The 22,704-nt window shown below is 37.1% G+C and overlaps 1 protein-coding gene across 5 annotated transcripts in view; it reads right to left on the reverse strand.

Annotated features, from left to right (window-relative positions):
• The window catches only part of AKAP6 (A-kinase anchoring protein 6), a 620,041-nt gene that overhangs the window by 171,961 nt on the left and 425,376 nt on the right, over positions 1 to 22,704 (reverse strand). For all 5 annotated transcript variants that reach the window (XM_069105978.1, XM_069105977.1, XM_069105976.1 and 2 more), the window contains one exon: positions 19,733 to 19,881. In XM_069105978.1, coding sequence (XP_068962079.1) covers positions 19,733 to 19,881 — 149 coding nt within the window. The remainder of the gene's footprint in view (positions 1 to 19,732; positions 19,882 to 22,704) is intronic.

The following is a 22,704-nucleotide window of genomic DNA, read 5'->3' on the forward strand; positions in this document are numbered from 1 at the left end:
TAGTATACTTTCCAGGGATATATACATTGATAATGAAACTGGCTCAGTGTTTGGGAGGCCCCAAAAGAAAGTATGGGAGAGAAGGGGTATTAGACTGACTACCGAACTGAAGGTCTATTGAGCCATTGTACTAACCTCATTGTTGTATGTCTCTAAAATATGGACAATCTACCAGCACCATGCCCAGGGAAACTGAATTGCTTCCATTTGAATTGTCTTAGGAAGATTCTGAAGATGACATGGCAGGATGAGGTACCAGACACTGAGGTCCTTACTTAAGGACTTTACTTAAATTGCTAATCATTCAAACTGATGGACTGGCCACATTGTTCAAATGCAAAACAACTGCTTGCCAAAAAGACTATTTTATGGAGAACTCACACAGGGCAAGCACTCACATGGTGGTCAGAAGTGATACAAGGACACTCTCAAGGTCTCTCTCAAGAACTTTGCAATTGTGTGACGTGGGAGACACTGGCACAGGACCGCTCAGGATGGCATGTCCACATAAGAGAAGGTGCTGTGCTCTATGAGAAAAGCAGTGCTGAAGTAGCTCAAAAGAAACATAAGATGGGCAAATTGAGAGAATCTACCCCAAATGTTCACACAACTACTCGTGCCTGACCTGTGATTAGCCACAGTGGGACACAATGAAACTTGACTCTAGCATACTGATGTCATTTTGATCCTCTTCGAGAACAAAGGACAACAGCCAACCAACCAAGCAATATCCTTTTATTCTGATCTGGCAATACTTTAAATGCAGTCACAAAGAGTCCGACAATGACTTAAGAACAAAAAAGAGGGCAAGGTGGTCCATCCCAGGGGTGGTGGGTCTCCTTTCATTAGCTGTCTTCAGTTAAAACCATATAAATATTTATTAGGTATGCAATAAACAGGGTTTGGGATTTTTCTTGTTAGATATGTATTTGATTAGATGACCATTGAGGCCCCCTTTCTGAAAAAATTATAAATAATATAGATAGCCATCAATTGGACTAACAAACTATGGTCCATGAACATAATGGGATATTATTGCACTGTAAGAAAGGATGAATGTGATGAAGAGAGAGAATCATGGAAAGATCCATATGAACTGATGAGGAGTGATGTGGAACCAAGAAAACAAGTGGAGACAAGGGACTCCCACAAGGAAAAAAAAAGATCATAAGTGAATGTTGCAAAACTGAAAAGAATAAGCATAGCTCCAAAGAAAAGATGTGACCCCTTTGCAGAGTTGTGACTTTTATGAATGCTGTATAGTACCTATTTTCAGACTTTTCAATGTATTGGTCAGTCATGCTGATTTTTTCCCTCTTCTTTCTCTCTCTCTCTCTTTTTTCTGTCTTCAAAAAACAAAATATAGAATGTCTCAGAGAAGGAAAGGAAGGGATAATGGAATGATAGAAAAATAAAAGATATCAATAAAACTTATTTTGTAAAAATTGGAGGAGAATATGAAGTAAGAAAAAATTTAAATTGCTGATTAAAATGTGTTTCTTAAAATTACTTGAATATTTCCTTTTTCTATGATATCATTTCCTCTATCAACTTGTACAATAAAGAATTTTCTAGAAGTAAAACTCCCTTTAGGGACTAGATTTTTTAAAAGCCTTGAAATTTGCAATCCACTCATAGCAGCACTTTCCAAAGTGATCATATGCATGTATGAACAGGTGCATGCACATGTATGTTTAGCTTACAACATGAATACTTTGCTCCCTGTTATTCAAGAGAAGCAACAATATTACCCTGAGGCAGTGAAATTCAGGGTGGTTAAATAGTACTTCTCAGGTGGTTAAAGTCATTTGGCTAATTTATTGCTCAATTAATCCAGAGAAACAATTTTGATCTTTAATCAAGCAATATTTTACATAGTTTATTTCTCTTTCACATGTCAATAACATCTCTTTTGGGGAGTTATAGGGAATACAAACACACATGGAATACCCTGTATAATACATACACATAGAATATGAATTCAGAGACATTTTTCTTTTTAAAGAAAAATGCACCCTTTTTTCCTGTGGGAATTAAGTCTTCTCTGTGGTTTAAAAACAATTGAGTACAGACTTTTGTATATGGGATTCCTCTATAAACATTATTAGGATTTAAGCATGGTGGATAGACATTAGTCCTCAGTGTTAGTAATACTTGGGTTCAAGTCCTGCCTATTATATATATTGGTTGTGTGACCCTGAGCAAGTCATTTAACCTTTTAGTGTCCCAGGTACTATATGACTATACTACAACAGGTCCAAGTTACATGAGTAGAAATGCCCTGCTAAGGGATGCTAATAAACCATAGGTTCAGTACAAATGTATCTATAAATTAGAAAATGGAGTTTGGGGGATGAATCTTTTGGTAAAAAAAATAGAAAGACTTGAATGAACTAATGCAGAGTGAAATGAGCAAAACAAGGCAAACCATTTATATAATTGCAACAATAAACAACTTTGTAAAAACTAACAATTTGGAAAGACTTAAGAACTCTGAATAACACAATTGTCAACCATTATTTTAGAGGATCTCCTGACACAGAGGGTGAGAGACTCAAAGAGTGTAGTTTCTGAACATTGCCAAGGTTGGAATTTGTTTTCCTTGATTATACATATATGTTGTAAGGGTTGTCTTTTTCTTTTTCAATGGGTAAGGAAGGGTGAGAGGAAGACAAAAATTGATCTTTGTTTTCATCAAAAAAATTTTTGAGGGGTGGCCAGGAGGCTCAGTGAGTAAGAGCACTGGCTCTAGTGTAGGGATGACCTGGGGTTCAAATCCGGGCTCAGATACTTAGCACCACATCCAGAAATAACTGGCCATGTAACCTTGAGCAAGTTACTTAACCCCGATTGCTTTAAAAAAAATTTTTTTTTATAAAATAAAACAAAATAGGTCTACCTATAATATAGGTACAGAAGAAGATTCATTCTCTCCACCTATGTATGTATCTTTCTATGTCATCTAAACTATATATTGATATATACATGCATGTGAGCTATATTAGAAGATATATGTATACATGCACACACACAGTCATGTAAACAGCATGGAAGAGTGAGTAGAGAGCTGACCTAGGACCTGAAAAACCCTGTGTGAAAGGCCGACCTCTAACACATACTGACTATGGGACTCTAGGCAAGTCTCTTAAACTTTCGATGTTCTAAGTCAGAGGTGTCAAACATCCCAAGCAGCCTGAAGCCTGTATGTGGCCCATAGCACTCATGAGTGTCATGGGAATCAGATTAAAATGTAATTGGAAGGTATTTAACAAAATAAAATATAATAATACATAGATCATATTAATATATTTTTTTTAAGTCAACATGCTGGCTATAGGGATTCTTATGTATACTTTAATGGTCTACCTTTCTATTTAAGTTTAACACTATTGTTCTAGGAAGGGTTGGTCCATAGTGGTGAAGGAAATTGCCTCATCCAGGATTTCCAGTGAAATTGCAGGTGTAGAATATAGCTATCTGTCTGTCTCTCCCCTTCTCCTTCCCTTATTTTCCCTCCTCCCTCCCTCTCTTCCTCCTTTCTCCCTTTCTCTGTCTCTATCTCAGTCTCTCTCTGTCTCTCTCTCTCTCACACACACACACACACACACACAAAGTCATCAATTGTGTATAGTTTTAGGTAAATCACAACTTCAATCCATGTCAAAACTTCCCATATATCACAGGGGGATCCCTAGCCTGAGAAGGCTGTAAAAATATCAGTTCAAAGGAGAGAGAAATGAGGTACACAAAACCTTGGGAGTTACTGCTGAAGTTTCCACTGAACTCTCATACGTTCTACATACCTAGGAGCCTTCTACAGTCTCTTCCTATGACATGACTTTTGAACTATTTGTTCAGAACAATACAGACTTTGCCACAAATGCTTTTTTCTCCTACTCATCAACTAATTTGATCTCTTTTTTAAAAAAAAAATCACTAATGAACAGAAGAACATTATTATGTTTATTGCTATCATTAACATATATTTATGCAGTACTTTAACATTTTCAAAGTGCTCTTAAATTCTTTTTTTCACTCATTTTTCAGTCATGTCTGACTCTTCATGATGCCATTTGGGGGGTTTTTGGCAAAGATACTGGAGTGGTTTGCCATTTTTTTCTCCAGGTCATTTTACAGATGAGGAAACGGAGGCAAACAGGGTGAAGTGACTTGCCCACAGTCACACAGCTAGTAAGTGTCTGAAGCCAGATTTAAACTCAGGAAGATGAGTCTTCCTGACTCCAGACCCAGCACTCTATCCCATTGCACCACCTACCTGCCCTATCATATCATGCTACCTTCCTACTCAGCATGCAAGTAAGTTCCAAATTTTGCCCTTTTCCTCTCTTTTCATTCTGCAATTTGCAAATGATCTGGGTCAGGGGAAGGAGAATTTCCTCCCTCAATTTTGCTTCCCAGATTCTCTAGTTTTACAGGACTTTTTGCCCACTGGTGCTTTGAAAACTAGAATATCAGAATGAACTTGGAAGAGATGAATTCTCCCTTACCAAGGATACAACAAAAATTAGAATTCCTAAAGGAAAAGTATCCTTAGAAGAAATCAAAATATTAGCAAAAACTCAAACAACAAAATAACACAAAAAAAGGAAAACCTGCCAGAATAGGTATAATGGCACTGATGCCTTCAAACACAGCAAATAACCTGTGCGTGTTGGACATCATTATTGCTCAACAGCGGAAGATATTTGAGAAAACAAAACACTTGACTATACTAGCACAATACTGTTTTCCAATACTGGAAACTTTTGGTCACTTTTTAAAGACAAGAATAATTGCTCATTATAGCATTCAATACCTGCCAATCAAGACATACGTACCCCCATATAAGGATGTTATATGAAGCAATGTATCGTTTTAGTGGCATTGTTACCATGGAAACACAATTTCAGTACTCCAAAAGAGGTTCTTAGTAAGATCTCAGTAAAATGATATTGTATTCTTTTTTGAAGTAAAATATATATTTTGGCAATCACACTCCTTAATAGCAATAATAAATGACTTGAAGCTGTACTTTCAAAAAAGTTTAAATTCTTAACTGAAACACCAAAAATGAGCTTTTCCATATATCTATATGCATAGAACACAAAATGAAAATTCCATTAACCTCTGAACGTTGACTTCACTCGGCCTCTTTTTTAAGAGTATATAATAAATTCCACACATTATTATCCAAAGTGTCTTGCTTGTCTGTGCTTTCTTCTGAACTCCTATCCACTTTTTAAAAGTGGTACAATGGCTCTCACCCCCCAGGTAGGAAGCAAGGAAGGGAGGAAAGGAGGGAGGAAGGGGAGGAGAGACAGAGACAGAGAGAGACAGAGAGAAGGAGACAGAGAGACAGAGACGGAGAGACAGAGACAGAGACTTGTGCTAAATAAGCATTGTTGAACAAAATGAATCCAAACAGTGCTCTTACCTAAAAAGTCTCTATACCTTGTGTCCTCTCTGTCAGAAAATGGGTAATATGCCTCCTCTTAAGTCTTTGGAGACAAAGTTGATCATTTCTTTGATGAGAGTTCTTAGGTCTTTTAAAGATGTCTTATTTACAGTATGGTTTTCCTTGTATAAGTTGTTTTCCTGGTTCTGCAAAATTCACTCTTGGTCAATTAGTTTATACGGCCCAATATTCTCTGACATCATCTCTTACATCATTTTATAGTACTATACTAATCATTTACCTTCATATATATCAATTTGCTCAGTCATTCCTCAATTGTCTTAGAGGCATGCCTTCAGTTTCTAGTTCTTTGTTTTTATTTTTTTCCCTTTCCCTTTCTAATGTTTCCTTTAGTATTAGGAAGTTCGTTTTGCTTGTGATTATTCCTTCTCCACTATTATCTTATCTGTTAAGCTCCCCTTGTCTACCCCAATAAGTATCCCTAATGAATTTGATGTATTTATATGCCAAACTCTGTGTGTGTGTGTAAAATTTTCCTTTGTCATTTTAAGATAAGTGTGAAGTTCTTGCTCACTCCTCTCATTCCTTCTTCATCTTTCTAAGTTTCTAAGGAATTTTGTGTTTCTATTTCAAAGTTCTTTATTCTCCTTTGCTTTTTTTCATCAAAAATACTTTAAACAAATATTCCACTCCATTAAAGCTATTTTGTTTTTGTTGTTGTTTTCTCCATAGTTCTATACTCAGATTTAAAGGTAAGATATTACTCGTTGTAAGTCTCTCTTTGGGGGATATTGTATTCCAAGATATCCTTTCACTTTTTTGTATAGTTGCCAAGTCTTGTGTGATTCAGACTGGAGTTCCTTGGTAGATGAACTGCTTCTTTCTGGAGCTCTGTGGCATTTTTTTTTTTAATAAGTGAGCTCTGCATAGTAGCTATTACATTCCTGTAGTATTTTTTTTTAACATGAAAGCTCTAAATATTGGCTATGGCATTCCAGGGTCTTTCCTTTTGGGGATTCTTTCAAGAGAAAATTAGTAGATTCCTTCTATCTTTACTTTACCCTCTATGCAATTTTCATTTATGATTTCTTGCAATATAGCATCTAGGATTTTTTTTAATCATAGTTTTCAGGTAGTCCAATGATTTTTTTTAAAGAAATCGGGGTTAAGTAACTTGCTCAAGGTTACATGGCCAGTTATTTCTGGGTGTGGTGCTGATTATCTGAACCCAGATTTGATCCAGGTCATCCTGACACTGGAGCCGGTGCTCTTACTCGCTGAGCCACCTGGCCGCCCCCGTCCAGTGATTCTTAAATTATCTTTCTCATTTATGAGAATTCCAGGTCAGTTGTTCTGAAATCAATATCTTGCATTTTCTACTATTTTTGAATCTTTTGTTTTTCACAAAATATGCCCTAATTGGATGTCCTGGGTTCTTGCATCGATCTTTACTTCCTAGGGATAAGACTTTGAAGTTAGAGTATTGAACCTGCATGTCTGTAGTTAGAGCACTGAACCTTCAGAGACCTTTCTGATATCTAAGGATAAAGTGTTAAGATACGAAAGCCCTGGAACTGAGTAGTCCTGGTCTGAATGTTGTAGCACCTTCACACTAGTCTTCTCACTGATGCTCTTGGGGTTTCCAAACTCCATATTCTGGGGCTTTCTGCCTACTCTGAGACTTTTTCAGGGGAGCTCATCACTTTTGATGCCTTTAGATGCCAAGTGTTGCATACTACATATGCCCCTTCTCCCATCACACTGGGATGCGTGGGATTGCTGGAAGTGTTCCCTTTCCTATGGGCTTCTTGCTAACTGTGGAATTTTTCTGTGGAAATCTGGGGTTAGAAAAAGATACTTTCTATAGCTCCCCACTGGATTTTCTGATTATTATTTTTTTTTGGTTAGGTAAGAACTTCAAGATTTTAATGGAGCAGATATAGGAGAAGATGGGCAACCTACCTCCTGTTCAGATAACCAACTTGACATAAAAAGTCCTAGGGTTGCATTTTAACTCAAAAGTTGAATTTACTGGGACCACCAATCTGACTCACAATTATCCTGAGCACTTCTCTATTTGATGGGTATATCATTTTCCTAGATTCAAATGACACTATCATTTAGACATTGAGTTTGTTTATAGTACAAGCACTTGTATTTGGAAAATAATTTGGTAAAGATCATTTACTATGAAGTTGAATAAAATCTTCATAAAGGCTTCATATGTATAAAGCTAGGAGGGACCACAGAGGTCTCCAAGTCAAAAGGAGAGGCAGCATAATTTAGCCAAAAGGTCACTTGACATGCAGTTGCAAAAGATGTGAGTTTAAACCCTGCCTTAGACACTTACAAGTTATAGGACACTGGGCAAGTCACTTAACCTCTATGGGCCTCAGTTTCTTCATTTGTAAAACAAGCTCTAAGGCTCTAAGACTCAATAACCTCAAAGGTACTTTCCGGCTCTTCATCTATGTTCCTATTAAATGCTCTCGTTTTCGTTCTTTTATTTTTTTGGAGGGGGGAAGGTGGGGCAATTGGGGTTAACTGACTTGCCCAAGGTCACACAGCTAGTGTGTGTGTATGTGTGTGTGTGTGTGTGTGAGTGTGAGTGTAAGTGTCTGAAGCTGGATTTGAACTCAAGTCCTCCTCACTCCAGGGCCAGTGCTCTCTTCACTGCACCACCTAGCCATCCCAACTGCTATTTTACAGAGGAGGAAAACAAGGTTCAGAAAAGTGAAGTGGCTCAGTTTGATAAAAAACAAAAAACAATAACAAAAAGACCCAACATCCAGTTTTAGAACTGGAATTCGAATGCAGATCCTACAACTCAAAATCTGCCTCTTCTACTATACCAAGAGGGAACCATGCTGAGGAGAAGGATAACAATGATGATGATGGTTTATATTCATTAGGATCGTAGATTTAGAGCTGGACAGGACTGAAGAGCCCATCTAGTCTTCACATCCTTACTTCACAGAGAAGAGATAGAGATCCAAAGAGTTCCTGAGTTATCCAAGGTCATACATGTAGAAAACAGAAAAGGAGGGATTTGAAACCAGGTCTTCTAATTCTAAATTCGTTGTTCTTTTCAATGTGTTTTAAATTTTATTAAGTGCTCTATGTTTACATGCATATGTGCACAAAAGTGTACATGTATCTGCCTCTATGTGTATATGTATTGAGAGAGGGAGGGAGGGAAAGGGTTTTAGTAAGAAGGAAACATATAATAAGAGATTCTTGGAGTGGCTGGGTGGCGCAGTGATTAGAACACCAGCCCTGGAGTCAGGAGGACCTGAGTTCAAATCCAGCCTCAGACACTTAACAAAAAACTAGCTATGTGACCTTGGGCAAGTCACAACCCCTATTGCCCTACCTTCCCCCCTGCAAAAAGAAGAACAAAAAAAATTTTCCATAGGATGAGAATTTCCTTCCTAGTTTCATTAACTATTTCCACAAGTCACTTATTTCTACTCCTCTGTTTAATTGCTTGATAATTAAAGGAAAACTTTATTTTCCCTTATTTTACACCAAATCTTGAGGGTCTTTTAACAGACTAAATAACCAAATTTAAAATTTGAGAGCTAAAAATGAAATCAGAGGGAATAGAAAAAACAGCCAGAAGAATAACATTTTAGGTTTACAAAGAAAAAAAAGAAAATTATATTATAGATAATGAAGCAAATAACTGATTAATGAGGCAAATAAGATTGACCTAAATTAAATAAAAAAGCAAAAAGTCCCTCAATTCAGTGTGTTTGAAATCACTGCTGATTTAGCAAGCAGTGCTATCACTAATTCTATCAGGCAATGAAGAATTATTTTCTTCTTCCTGATGGCTGACATTGTATAAAAACTTCTGCAGCAGATGGAGTGTATATATGTGGCTTAAGACGACAAAGCCTAGCTTGCCCAATAAAAACTTTATGCAAAATTTGTTACAAAAGTATATCTGTTGCTATTATGTGGGATTTCAAGAGTCTTTGTTCTCTATGCAGAAATCTAATCAATGGAAAAAGTCAATTGCAGTTGCAGTTATAACACATATCCCATCATGGTTCCCCTTATACCTGCCTGCACATTTACAGGACTGTATGTATGGATCTATATAACATGCTCTGATAATTGTGTGGTCTCACTGGTGGGGCTATTCCTTCCAATGGTGCAGAATATAACTCACCCTTCCCTCTTCATTTCTATAATTCTTAACAAATCCTCCCATAAATTCTCCAAAGGGGGTCCACCCAACATTTTTTGGGGGGGAGTTATCTAGATCTCTTGACAATACAGTACACATTTAGAAAATGCATAGTAAAAATAACACATTTTGTTCATGGGCTATTTTGCATCAGTGAATGCTATATTAACATGCTGTATTTATATTAAGAGGGAAAATTCATAGATAATCAATAGCATAGTTTAATAAAAGGTTAACCTCCTTACAGAATTACTATTACTGTGTGCGACTGTATCTGAGTCATTCCTGGACTTTTCTTGCTGTGCAGTTTCTGAGTCTGACAAGAATACACATACACACACACACACACACAGAGTCTTTTCAGTATTTATGTAGGTACTGGAGAGAGACAATGATGAAAAAAAAGATGCATGAATTTGCTTTTGAACGTATTAGATTTCTGCATAGGGAATGAAGACTCTGGAAATCCCACACTAAGCCCACATCTACTTTCCCAAACAATGTTCTTTCTGTATAACAAAAGGAAAGGTTTATAAAGTTTATGTGCCATTGGAGCAGATAATTTTTAAAAGGCTATGTTCTTAATGCCTCAGAATGAAGGATTTCACAGTGGGAGCAGGGAGTCTTGGGGGCAGGACACCCCAGATAACCTCACCCACATGCTTTTCTCCAACAATGCTTTTCTGTATGAAAACAGAAGCAGAGAAGGGGTGAGATAGCTTTTGTAGTTTGTCTTAAATAGTTAGCTTTTCTTCAATGGGCTGTTAAATTGCTGCACAATGAACAGCCTTCAGCACCCTAAGGAGCTCAAATAAAAGCTATCAGGCAAGTTCACCTACACCCACTTTATAAAACAATACTCATTGTTCACTAAGCAATTCTTAGGGGTAAAATTATGATTTGTGGAGCCCAGAACAAGAACTCAGGTTGCATCCTTGGAATGTGGGTTCAGGAGCATGTGAATGGGTATTTAGTCTCTAGGATTTGGGGGAAATAGAAAAACATGACCTAAAGTTTATACCCATGTACACATCAGAGACTACACAGGCATTTTGAGGAAGCAAAGCACACAAATAAGAAAATATGAACAGAAGATTTCAGAAAAACCTGGAAAGACTTGTATAAATTGATGCAAAATAAAATGAGCAGAACCAGGAAAACATTGCACATATTATCAGCCACATTGAATGATAATCAACTATGAATGACTCAGCTCTTCTCAGCAACACAGTGATCCAAGACAAGAACAAAGAACTCACAAAGGGAAATCACATCCATATCCAGATGAACAACTGATGGACCTTGAATGCAGATCAAAGTATACTCTTTTCACCTTATTCTTTTCCATGTTCTTTCCCTTTTGATCTCTTTCTTCCTTCACAACTGCGACTAACAGGGAAATATACTTTCCATGATAGCACACATATAACATATCAAATTGCCTACCACTTTGGTAAGAGGGGAGAGGAAGAAGAAAAATTTGGCATTCAGAATCTTGTAAAAATAAATGCTAAAAATTGTCATGACATGTAATTGGGGGAAAATACTATTTAAAAATAAATAAAATAAAGTACACAAAAGTGTTAAAACAGCTTATTGTGTATCTTTCCAAGATTTGACCTTTATTCTTGCGCTGACATCTTTCCACTTAAGCATCTACTCAGCTGGATAAGAATATGTTTCACATTTAAATAGGCATCTCTTTCATTCTTTACCCTTTGGCAAATGGGTGGAGAGTTGGAGCAACAGAAGAAAGGTAGGTAGTAGTTATATCCACTGGGGTAGGTAAGTGGCATAGTGGGTAGAGTGCTGGGCCTGGCGTCAGGCAGATTCCTCTTCCTGAGTTCTAATCTAGCTATGTTACCAGGGACAAATACCTTAACCCTGTTGGCCTCAGTTTCTTCCTCTGTAGATGCTAGAAAGGACCTTAGAAATCATAAAATTTGAATTAGAAGGGTTGGCCATCTAGTCCAATTCCTATTTGAAAGGGATTCCCATTGTATCTATGTGACAAGTATCTATACAGCTTCTGCTTGAAAGAACTTAATGGCCTCCTTTTTTTTCCTCTTACAAGATGCTCCATCTCCTGATGCTGCACATTTTCACTGGCTCTGCCCCATGCCTAGAATGCTATTGCTCCCCACCTCCACCTGGATTCCTCCAAGTCTTGGAGAAAGTCCCACTTTCTACAAGAATGCCCAGTAATACCTCTACTAGGTCTATTTCCAAAGATGATTAGGGGAAATGGAAAAGAACCTATATGTTTTTAAATGTTTATAGCATTTCCCTTTTTGGTAGCAAAGAACAGAATATTGAGGGGATGATAAGACAAATCATACCATCTTCTTCCCTCTCAATCCCTTTGATATTAAATCATCAACTTCCTGAGAGTAGAAGATCCCTTCCCCAAACTCAACTGTTCTTTCTCTAATTCCTGTTTACCTCAACCCTACGCTCTATTATCCCACTCCAATTCCACCTGCCCCTTCCACTGTGTCCCCTGTAATTATCATTCCTTAATTAATTTCCCTTCATTTTGGATCTCTTCTTCCCAAACTCCTTCCATCACATTGTACTCCCAAAGACATATCTTCCCCTACATGACACTTTACCTCTGGTGACATTATCCAGTACTGACTGGAGTTTTTCTCATATTCCACAACAACCAGCATAGGTGGGGGAGTCAGAATACTCCTTGCTCTTCACTGCCATTTGTTATGGGAATGGGAATTTAAGATCTCCCCTGCCCCCTTGCCCTTTGATAGGCTTAAGTGACTCTGAAAACCTTCTCAGATTTGAAAATATACTCTGCCCCCTAATAGGCTGAATGTGGTCACCTGGAGCCTGTGGCAGGAGGCTTGTTTTTCAGGAATGCCCACACCCTGTTACTTTGTGATTGGGCAGTGGGTCAAGAGGGTTGTTACATTCTCTGAGCCAGGAGAAGGCTATATATACCCCGATGTGAAGTTTTGCTTTGGGGGCTCACTTTGAGAAGAGCTGTATGATTTGACCAGACAAGACTCTAGGCAGCCATTGAGCCCCCCAGCTTTGAAAACCCAGATGTTGATGCTTCCCTCTCTGGTAACTGACTAGATATGGATGTAATTAGGTAGCTGGAAGCCTGTCTGCTGATCTGTTTCTCTGTCTGTATTTTTTGTCTGCTTGTAACCTCTGTATTCTCTGAAGTTCAGGGTGCTGACCTTTTTACCCTGAACTAGGTAAATGATATGTTTGATTGATTAAAGTAAGCTTGTTAACCCATTTTGAGTTGCTTTCCTTAAAAAAGCATATCTAAGAACCTGTGTTGGCAGCCTCCCTGGGTATGCTGGGGTACTTGCTGCCACACCATTATGCTTCCATCACTCATATACCCCTCTTCCCTTAAGGTCACTTTGTCCAAATTTGTCACCCAAACCAGATCTTAGTGGCAGTAATCAACTGATTTTGAGGTCACTGTCCTGACTTTCTCCTAGAGAAAAGTCTCATAATCTTTCTCTCTCAACTCCTACCCCTTAACTAAAAGACTTCAACATCAATGTTAACATCCATAAACACACTTTAATTTCCCAATTCCTCAGTTGCCTCAAATTCCATAAACTACTGTTCTGTCTCAGTTCTACACAGGGATGGCCATACCCTTGATCTTATCATCACCCACAAGTATTATTCATCTTCCATAATCAAAAACTCCTAAAGAATTTAATCAGATCATAACTTCCTTTCATTCCTTCTCTCATTTGTTCCTCTAAAATCTCTCCATTTCATTGAGTCCTTGATCCCTTCATACCACAATATTCTCCTAGGCTATCATGCCTGCTATAACTGGGCTTAATTTTCTTCCCAAGATCAACCCCTATAGTTAACCAGTTCAACAATGTCTTCTGTTCTCAAATCCCTTGCCCTCATTTCCTACCAACATTCATGCCTTGCCAAACCCGAACACTAGATCACTGACCAAAAACCAACTTTTCTCCTTCTCATGTGCTACTGAAAGGAGTTAGATGACATTCATGAAACTAAGCCAACTGTATCCACTACAACTTACGTTATCTAAACCCAATTGGACCCACACAGCAGCAATACAATACTTCTATTCATCCCTAATTGATTCTCTATCCCACTTCCCATAGAGGCTATTTTAAAACCCACTTCTTCCTTCAAGTCTCCCTTGGCTTCTCAGTTGAGGATTTTTTACTGAGAAAATAGAGACCATCTATTTGTGAGCTCCTTCCACTCCCAAAACTCCTTGAAATCACCCACCATTTTCTTCCCCTTTGCTCCTTTATTAGGAGGTGAGCCTTCTCCTAAGGCCATCCTCTTCCATATCATCCAGAAGATTGACTCTCTGTGTGTCTGATTTTCTGTCCCTGTCATTCATATGCAACATTTCTCTAATGGTTCCTTCCTTACTGCCTACAAATTTGGCAAAGTTTTCCCCAATGCTAAACAATCCTCACTATATCCTATTATCCCTTTGAGCTATCAATATATGTCTGCTCTCTTTCACAGTCAAAATCCAAGAAAGAATTGTCCATGTTCATTGCTGCGATTTCTCAGCTCACCATAATTTGATTTCCATGTTGTCTTTTAATCAAGCCTGCTCTCTTCAAAATTATCAGTGATAGCGAATTAGTATAATACAGTGAAAAGAGCACCAGTTCTGGAATCAGAAGATAAGTTCAAACCTTGCCTCTGCCATTTACTACCTGGGTGAGCTCGAATAAGTCACAACCTCTTTGGCCCTCACTTTCCTCATTTGTAAATTAAAAGGTTAGCTTACACAGTCCCTAACATCCCTTCTAGCTCCAAGTCTATGATTCCAAGATCCATCTATTGCTAAATCTTAAGATTTTTTCTTACTCCTCAATTTTTTTACCTCCCTGTGGCAGCTGATACTATTGGCTCTCCTTTCTTTCTGAAAACTCTCTTCTTTGTGTTTTCCTGGTATCACTCTTTTGATTCTCCTCTTCAGTCTTCTTTGCAGGTTTATCATCTGTGTCATGTTGCCTAACTATGGATTTTCTCCAAGATTCTGTTCTTATCCCTCTACTATTCTCTTTCTATGTTCTCTATTCTCATGGTGACCTTAGTATATCCTTTGGGTTTAATTATCATCTCTATGCTGATAACTTTAATATCTACACATCCACTGCTGATCTCTTTCCCAAGCTCAAGCCACAAATCTCTCATGATGTATTGAATATTTTGATGGGAACATCCCATGGGCATCTAAAACTCAACATGCTCAGAGTAGAATTCAGTCTTTTGCTATAAAGTCACTCCTTTTCTGAATTTTTTGGTTAAGGACAACATTATTTTTCTTAATCACTGGGGTTAATAACCTCAGAATTACTCTCAATTCATTATACTCCCTCACATCATGCATTTAATCAATTTCCAGATGTTTTCCTCTGTATCTCCACAACACCTTTTGCATCCATCCTCTTCTCTCTACTCACAGGGCCACTTAATTATCTTTTACCTGTGCCCAAAATGTGATAGCCTGCAAACTGGTCTCGTGGTCTCAAGTGTTTCCCATTCCAATCCACCTTGCACATAGCTGCCAAAGTGACTTTCCTAAAGTGTAAGTTTGACTGTGTTATACCCCTGTTCAGTAAATTCCCATGGATCCTAATTATCTTTAGCAGTAAATATAAACTTCTCTATTCAGCTTTAAAAAGGCTTTCTTTCTCAAACCAGAGCCCAACTTACCTTTCTAACCTTATTAGATATTGCTTCCTTTATTCTTCGCACACACAATACTCTATTTTTGCCTCTCAGCCTTTTCAATGGTAATTCCCATGGCTAGAACACAATATCTCCTTAGAGTAGCTTCTAAGAATTCCCATTTTTTCATCAAAGCTCAACGCAACTTACACCTTTTACACAACGTCTTTCTTTATCCATGTCCCTCATCGCTTAGTACCCTCCCCTTCAAATTTTTCTTCTATTTATTTTGTATGGTATAGTTGATAAACATCTGACTTTGGAGTTCAGAAAACCTTAGTTCAATCCCCACTACTGACATATATTGATTGTGTGACCCCTAAGCAAGTCACTTAACTTCCCAGTACCCCAAGCAACTCTCTAAATAAAGGTCAGCAAATTACTGCCAGAGCACCAAATATAACACACTGCCAGGTTTTGTATGGCCCACAAGTTAAGGATGATTTTTACATTTTGGAGGAGGGGATAGGGGAAGGCAAGTAAATTGAGATTAAATGATTTGCCTGAGGTCAAACATTAAGTGTCAAGTGTCTGAGGCCAGATTTGAACTAGGTCCTCCTGACTCCAGGGCCAGTGCTCTATTCACTGCACCACCTAGCTGCCCCTCATTTTTATTTTTTTCAATAAAATAAAACTATTTTAAAATGCAAAAAAATCAACTCATACAAAATTGCTGACTCCTTCTTCAAGACTATGAGTTGAAAAGTAGTTGCCAATCTGCAAAGGCTGAGAGAGTTTCTCACTAGAAACTCCTTATGTCACTGAATTTAAATGTCTGGTCAAACTTCTTGTAGTGAAGTATTGAAGCAGGTTAATGTCTTCACTGAAACTTAAAAGTTAAAAAAATGACCAAGGTATTAAAACATAATATGGAAAGATGAAATCTCAGAATTACTTCAATCCAAACAATAAACTAATAATAACAAATTGTGGAACATGAACCATATTCCTTTAAAGAAGAAACCAAGATATAGAATGCATTTACCTAATATTTAACATCCAAATATTAGAAACTCTCTAGGTGCCTGACTGAATTGTTCAATGTTCATTAGAGCATATGATTTCAAAAACGCTCAAAGGCATGTCTCTGTCAATTCAATAATTTATTTATTAAGTCCTATTTTATGCTGGCTATAGTACCACATAAAAGACAAAAATAGTCCCTCTCCTTAAAGAAAAATACATAAATCAATAAATGTAAAATATATGCAAAGTAAATATGAAATAGTTTTGGTGGGAGGGGAAAATCTCTCCCATATTAAAATTTTTAATAAACTCTAGAGTCTCTGTTATCTCTAGAATTAAAGAAGAATTTTTTCCTTTTTGGGATTTAAATTCTTAATAACCTGACCCCAACCTACCATTTTAGCCTTATTACATATTGTTCCTCTTTATATACTGTACAGTCTAATCAAACTAGCCTCTTTGCCATTCCACATACAAGATACCCTGTTTGTCTCTTGACTTTTAAAATGGCTGTTTCCTGTGTTTGAAATATATTCTGTCCATTCCTTTACCTCTTAGAATCCCCTACTCTCCTTCAAGAGTCAGCTTAAGCTTCTTCACTCCTCCCAGATGTTAATACCCTGCCCCTCATCTCTTTCTGCCTATTTTTCCTATTCCTGGTTTGTTGGGGAATTGGCACTGATTGCTTAATAAATTGATATGCTTTGAAGATCAAACCTTTGTTCCCTCAGTCATTTCACCTTTCACCAACCACACACTACCTTTGTACATATTGCAATAGAAATAGAAATGTAAGCTCCTTGTTGACAGGGACTGTTTGACTTTTGACTTATTTCTCAGAACCTAGTACAGTAGCTGTCCCACAGTTGGCACTTAACAAGTGCTTGGTGTTTAACTGATTATAATAGTATAAAATAGAAAGGGTAAGAACTGGTGTATTCCTCTTTTCAAACTTTATACTTCATACTCTCATACTTAGTTTAAGTGTTTGCTGAATGAATGAAGGTTTGTCTTGCCACTTGATTTTGATGACTGTGGAGAAGATAGTGAAGCTGTTTCATACCTCTGCCTTACTTAAATCCAATTCACTGCAAAGTTAAGACATCATTCTCATAAGGTCATTGGACCAAAGAACAACAATGTTGTGCCCCTAAGTAAGTAACTTGATTCTGTTTGCCTCAGGCAACTCCCTAGGGCTCAACATCTAACTCATAAAGGATTGTATTGATTTTAGGAATTCCTATACCAGTAGTCCCCCTTGCTAAAGAAAACACAAGATCCTTCAAGTGCTACAGTAAATATACTTTATAGCATATTGGGAGCACTAGTCTATTTAGTCTGTAAAATGGCCATTTCACAGATTTCATATTTAAAATAGTTATATCTCTAATTAATTTAAGATTGGGTATTTTTTCAGAATTGCAATGGCAATGATGACCCAGAAATACAATAGCATGAATAATTGCTTTATGTATGACATGGGTATTAGACACACGATAGGCAGCCCTTTATTTTTGGTATTGCATGACTCTGGACATATAGCTCAGTCTCTCTGATACTGCCACCACTCTAGTGCAGGCCATCATCACCTCATGCCCAGACTACTGCAATAGCCTACTGGTGGGTGTGTTTGCCTAAACTCCCTTCCCACTCCAATCCATTCTCCATTCAAATAACAAAGTGATTTTCCTAAAAATGCAGGTCAGATCATTCCTTCCTCCCCCTTCCCAATAAACTCCAATGGCTCCCTATTGCCTTCAGGAGCAAATACAAAATGCTATTTTGGGCATTCAAAGTCTTTCATATTCTAGCCCCTCCCTATCTTTCCAGTCTTCTTACACATTATTCGCTAACACACAGTCTTTGATCTAGGTTCATTGGCTTCCTGGTTGTTCTGCAAAACAAGACCCTGGCCCAAGGCATGCGTCTCTGGCTATCTCCCAAGCCTGGAATGCTCTCTCTCCTCTGCTCTGACTATTGAACTCTCTGGCTTCCTTTAAGTTCCAACTAAAATCTTACCTTCTAAAGGAAGCCTTTCCTAACGCTTCTTAATTCCAGTGTTTTCCCTCTTTTAATTATCTCCTATTAATCTTGTATATAACCTGTTTTGTATATATTTGTTTGCTTGTTGTGTTCCTCCATTGGGGCAGGGACTGCCTTTTGCCTTTTTTTTTTCCATCCCTAGAGCTTAGTGCACTGCCTAGCTCATAATAGGTGCTTAATACATGTTTATTGATTGATTGATCCCAGTGTCCTCATCTGTTGGATTACATGAACTTGAAGGTCTGTTCCAGCTCTAAATATGTAATCCTATTAAAAAAAATTCATATGGAAAAGGGAAATATCATGGTTGTCTTTTTTGCAGCACCACTCATAAGTTCTTCATAGTTAGAATACTGACTAAAATTCATTTCAATTATCAAAAGTTCTCCACTGGACATCACAGGCTTTCTCTTCCTATTAGATTATAAACTCCTTGAGGACAGGGATTATCTGGTTTGTTTGTATTTGTATCATTGGTGCTTAGTGTATTACCTGGTACAAAGTAAGTGTTTAAGTAAGTGTTGCTGTTTTCAATCAATTAAGAACAGGTTCGTGTAGGAGGTAACATATAAGTTGAGCCATGAAGGGAGCTAGAGGTTCCAAAGGTAAGGAGAGGAAACTTTCTAGGCAGAGAGAGGAACAGCCCACATAAAAATATGGGGTCAAGAGAAGGAATGTAAAGGAAGAAGATCGAGTGATCCAATATGGCAATGTCTTAGCAGACTACCAAGAAATGCCTGTCTTAGTTCCATTTGTGACTATGACTATATATTTTACGTAGCACAAGGCCCTCAAGATCATTCTCATTCAAGGTAGCATGAAATGATTCTGAAAGAGTAGCCTAGAGTCTGAAACCCTCTGTAACCAATTATTAATTATCTGAGTCACTGAAGAAAACAATTTCTAAGCAAATATTGCTCAAAGTTTCCAACAAGGTTCTATCATTTTTAAAAGGGCCTTAAAGAGGTCTTTAAATAGCTCAGGAAGTTAAAGAGGAGGAGGGAAAATATGCTAGAAATTATACTTAGTGAAAATGGCAGGCTTAATACCCCAGGGACTGTTAGTCCAAAGTAAGGTTTGTATTTGAGAGGACAAAAACTATCTCTCAGAAGCAAACAGCTGATCTTTTTTTAAATGAATGAATGATGCTAGGAAGTTCTGGTTTTAATGACAAGGACTGATAAAGTATTCACAGTCTTCAATTCAGCATTACTATTATAAATTTTTGGATGGGGAAGATGGGGAAGGGGAAGGTAAATACTCAGTCTTCTATGTGTTTCTTTGTTGTCCAGGGAGAAAACTTTTGGCTAACACCTACCAATGGAAAATCATGTAAACGTGTAGAGATTAGTGAGAATAATACAACAAAAAGAATAGTTCCATACCCATTACTTCCTGCTGTGTGAACTTTTGACATATCAGCAAACTCCTCTGTGCGCTTGCTGCTGCTGGTATACTGTTCACTGTACAGCTTTAAGGACATCTGTTCTACAGCATCCCTTTGTGCTTCTAGGTAGCATAACTGAACCTCAGTCTGGAAAGAGAGAGAGAGGGAAACAAAGAGGAAATACTCTTTTAATCCAGAAGGAATTCATTTTAAGCAAGTGCTTTGGTGGGAGCTTTGGTGGGTAACAACTCAAGATACAGAAATTGTTCACATCATTAGACCTCTCTTTTCCTGGCTGGATTTAATAAGATCAGCTAGATGTATTGTAGAATTATGTTTTAGATCTGAACCATATATGTTCCTCTTAAAATATGACCTGAATAAATGAAATGAACTCTCGAAAGACACAGTAAATGACACAATATCCCTGAGATCATAACACTGTATGACTTAACATAAAAATTCAATGAAAGTCCAATAATATTCTTGCTCATATTTTCATGGATGTAACATTTATTTTTTACAGATCCTTATCCAACCAACATACTTGTATAGCTCCCTCATCAAATTAAGTCAACAAGCATTTGTTAATACATTCTATACGTCAGATACTGTTCTAAGTGCTGGAGATACAAGTCAAAACAAAGATATTCCCTGCCCTCAAGGAGGCTTACACTCTAATAGGAGGAGAAAGCACATTAAAAAATAAAACTGAAAATCAAGGTGGGTGAGGAGAGAGAAGGAAGTCAGAGAGCGCATGGTTAAAAAAAAAAAGAAAAAAAAAAACAGAAAAAGAAAAGGAAGTCCAGAAAGCCAGGAGCAGAACCTATAGAGGAATGAATGTATAAAATTGGTCACTATTCTTAAAATGCAGATCCTGACCAATTAAGGGAAGGGTGCACAGGAGAAGAGGGATCTTTCAGGGTGAGAAGGCTACTTTCTTATTACCTTTTCTTTGTAAGATAGAAAATATTACTTAAATCTAGTTATGTATGTATCTTCAACTGTGACAACCCAACTACCTTCCTTCATTTAAAAAATAAAACTGTATATCAATGTCTTAATAAAATTTTAATTCAATGATATCAGAAACATTGGTTCTGTTTACATTCTATAATTATAATCCTATCATTCCCGAAAGAATTCAGAAAATAGCAATAAGGAAGATTTGAGACGTGAGGCACCATCATCCACAACTTTACATTAATACCTGATTACAATAATAAACTGCTAAAAATAAAAATAAAACAAAATATAAAAATAAAAATGAGCAAGCAAAGGAAAAAGAATCCAACCATTCTGGCTTGCACTTTAACTACTTATAGTTTCATCATTACTCAACACTCCGGCACCCATTAGAGAAAGGAAGAAGCAGCAAGTTCACCATGCTGGTTTCCATCAAATGATGAGCCAGACCAAAAGAATGTTGAATAATATTTGGCATGAAAACTTATGGAATTGAGGCTTTATTTATTGCAGCTGTGGTGATCAGATTGCTTTAAGAGCTCAGTAGTACACCAGATGATATTGGGAATGAAGTTTTTCTCTAAGGCATGCTTTCCTATGAGTAATGGAGGGAAGGAGGTCAATTTATAAAAAGAAGGCTAAATTTATATATACTTTGGAGCCCAAAGGACTGGCTTTTTTCCTGAAGTAGGTGCTATTAATAATCAAACATGCCAATTACCATTTCTGATAAACCTTAAAAAACTATTTTTTTTTAATTTAATTGTATAATCCCTTAAGGAAAATAAGACTGGGACAGATGTCCAAGTATGTATTACCCTGAATATGCTAACATGTAAGAAAACTAGATATTCATAAGATCTTCACTGCAAGTAAAAGACTTTAACCTAACCTTTGTTTTTAGAGACACTCCTACAGAGAAAGAAGTGAAATGGCCACTGTGATAAAAAGGGGGGTTAACAATCTTAAAAAGAAAAGAGTTAATTATGAGTATTGCCCAAAGGTAAGGTGCTAAACAATTCAGAGAGTTGCCATTTTCATGTTTTCCATAGATATTCAGGTTTAAATTGACTAAAATTCATGGTACAAGTATTTTAGAAACAAAGAGTTACTTTACTAAGCTTTCTTAAAATTCAATTAAATAAGGCTTTTTATATCCTTTCAAAGCTACAATCTACGGAAATCTTTCTCATACAATGGAGTTAGCTTGGATAAGGGCAAATCACTGAAATTCTGGATGATCTGAAACACCATAGAAAAAGTAAAGTGATATGTGGTAATATACTCAGTTAGTAGGAAGTGTGTGGTGGGAATGCACAAGGGTCAATGTTAGATTTGGTCTTATTTAACATTTTTATTAATGATCTGGAAGAAGAGATTAAGCAGCATGTTAATGAAATGTGCAGAGGATTCTAAGTGGGAAGTTTTGCAAACATTATGGAGGATGAAGGACTAATACCAACGGAACTAAAAAGACTACAAATATGGGAAAACTTTAAATAATAAATACATAATAAATTCATTTGGTGAAATTGAACATATAACATATATGTATATGTAAAGTCATAAAACACTTAGCAATAATGAATTTTAAAAAAACTTTATAACAAGATTAGAATATGACATTGAGCAAAAAAAACACGACATTAAAAAACTGTATACACACAAAGGGGAAAGGGAAAAGGAAGAAACATTTAAGAGCCTACTGTATGCCAGGTACCAAGCTAAATGCTTTACAAATATTGTCTCATTTGATCCTTACAACAACTTTTGGAGGTAGGTACTGTTATAATAATACTCCTTTTTTAGTTAAGGAAACTGAGGCAAACAAATTAAGTGAGTTGCTCAAGGTCATACAGTTAGCATCTGAGGTCACATTGGAACTCTGATCTTCCAGACTTGAGTCCCAGTACTCTATCCACTGAACCACCTAGATGCCACTATACAAAGGGATACCAAATGTTAATGATTTAGTCTCTTATTCAATAGTCAGTTAGACAAGCA

The sequence above is a fragment of the Petaurus breviceps genome, unplaced genomic scaffold (assembly GCF_028583685.1).
Source record: "Petaurus breviceps papuanus isolate PSGF00001 unplaced genomic scaffold, PetGlider_PUasm1.0 77, whole genome shotgun sequence".
Lineage (NCBI taxonomy): Eukaryota > Metazoa > Chordata > Mammalia > Diprotodontia > Petauridae > Petaurus > Petaurus breviceps.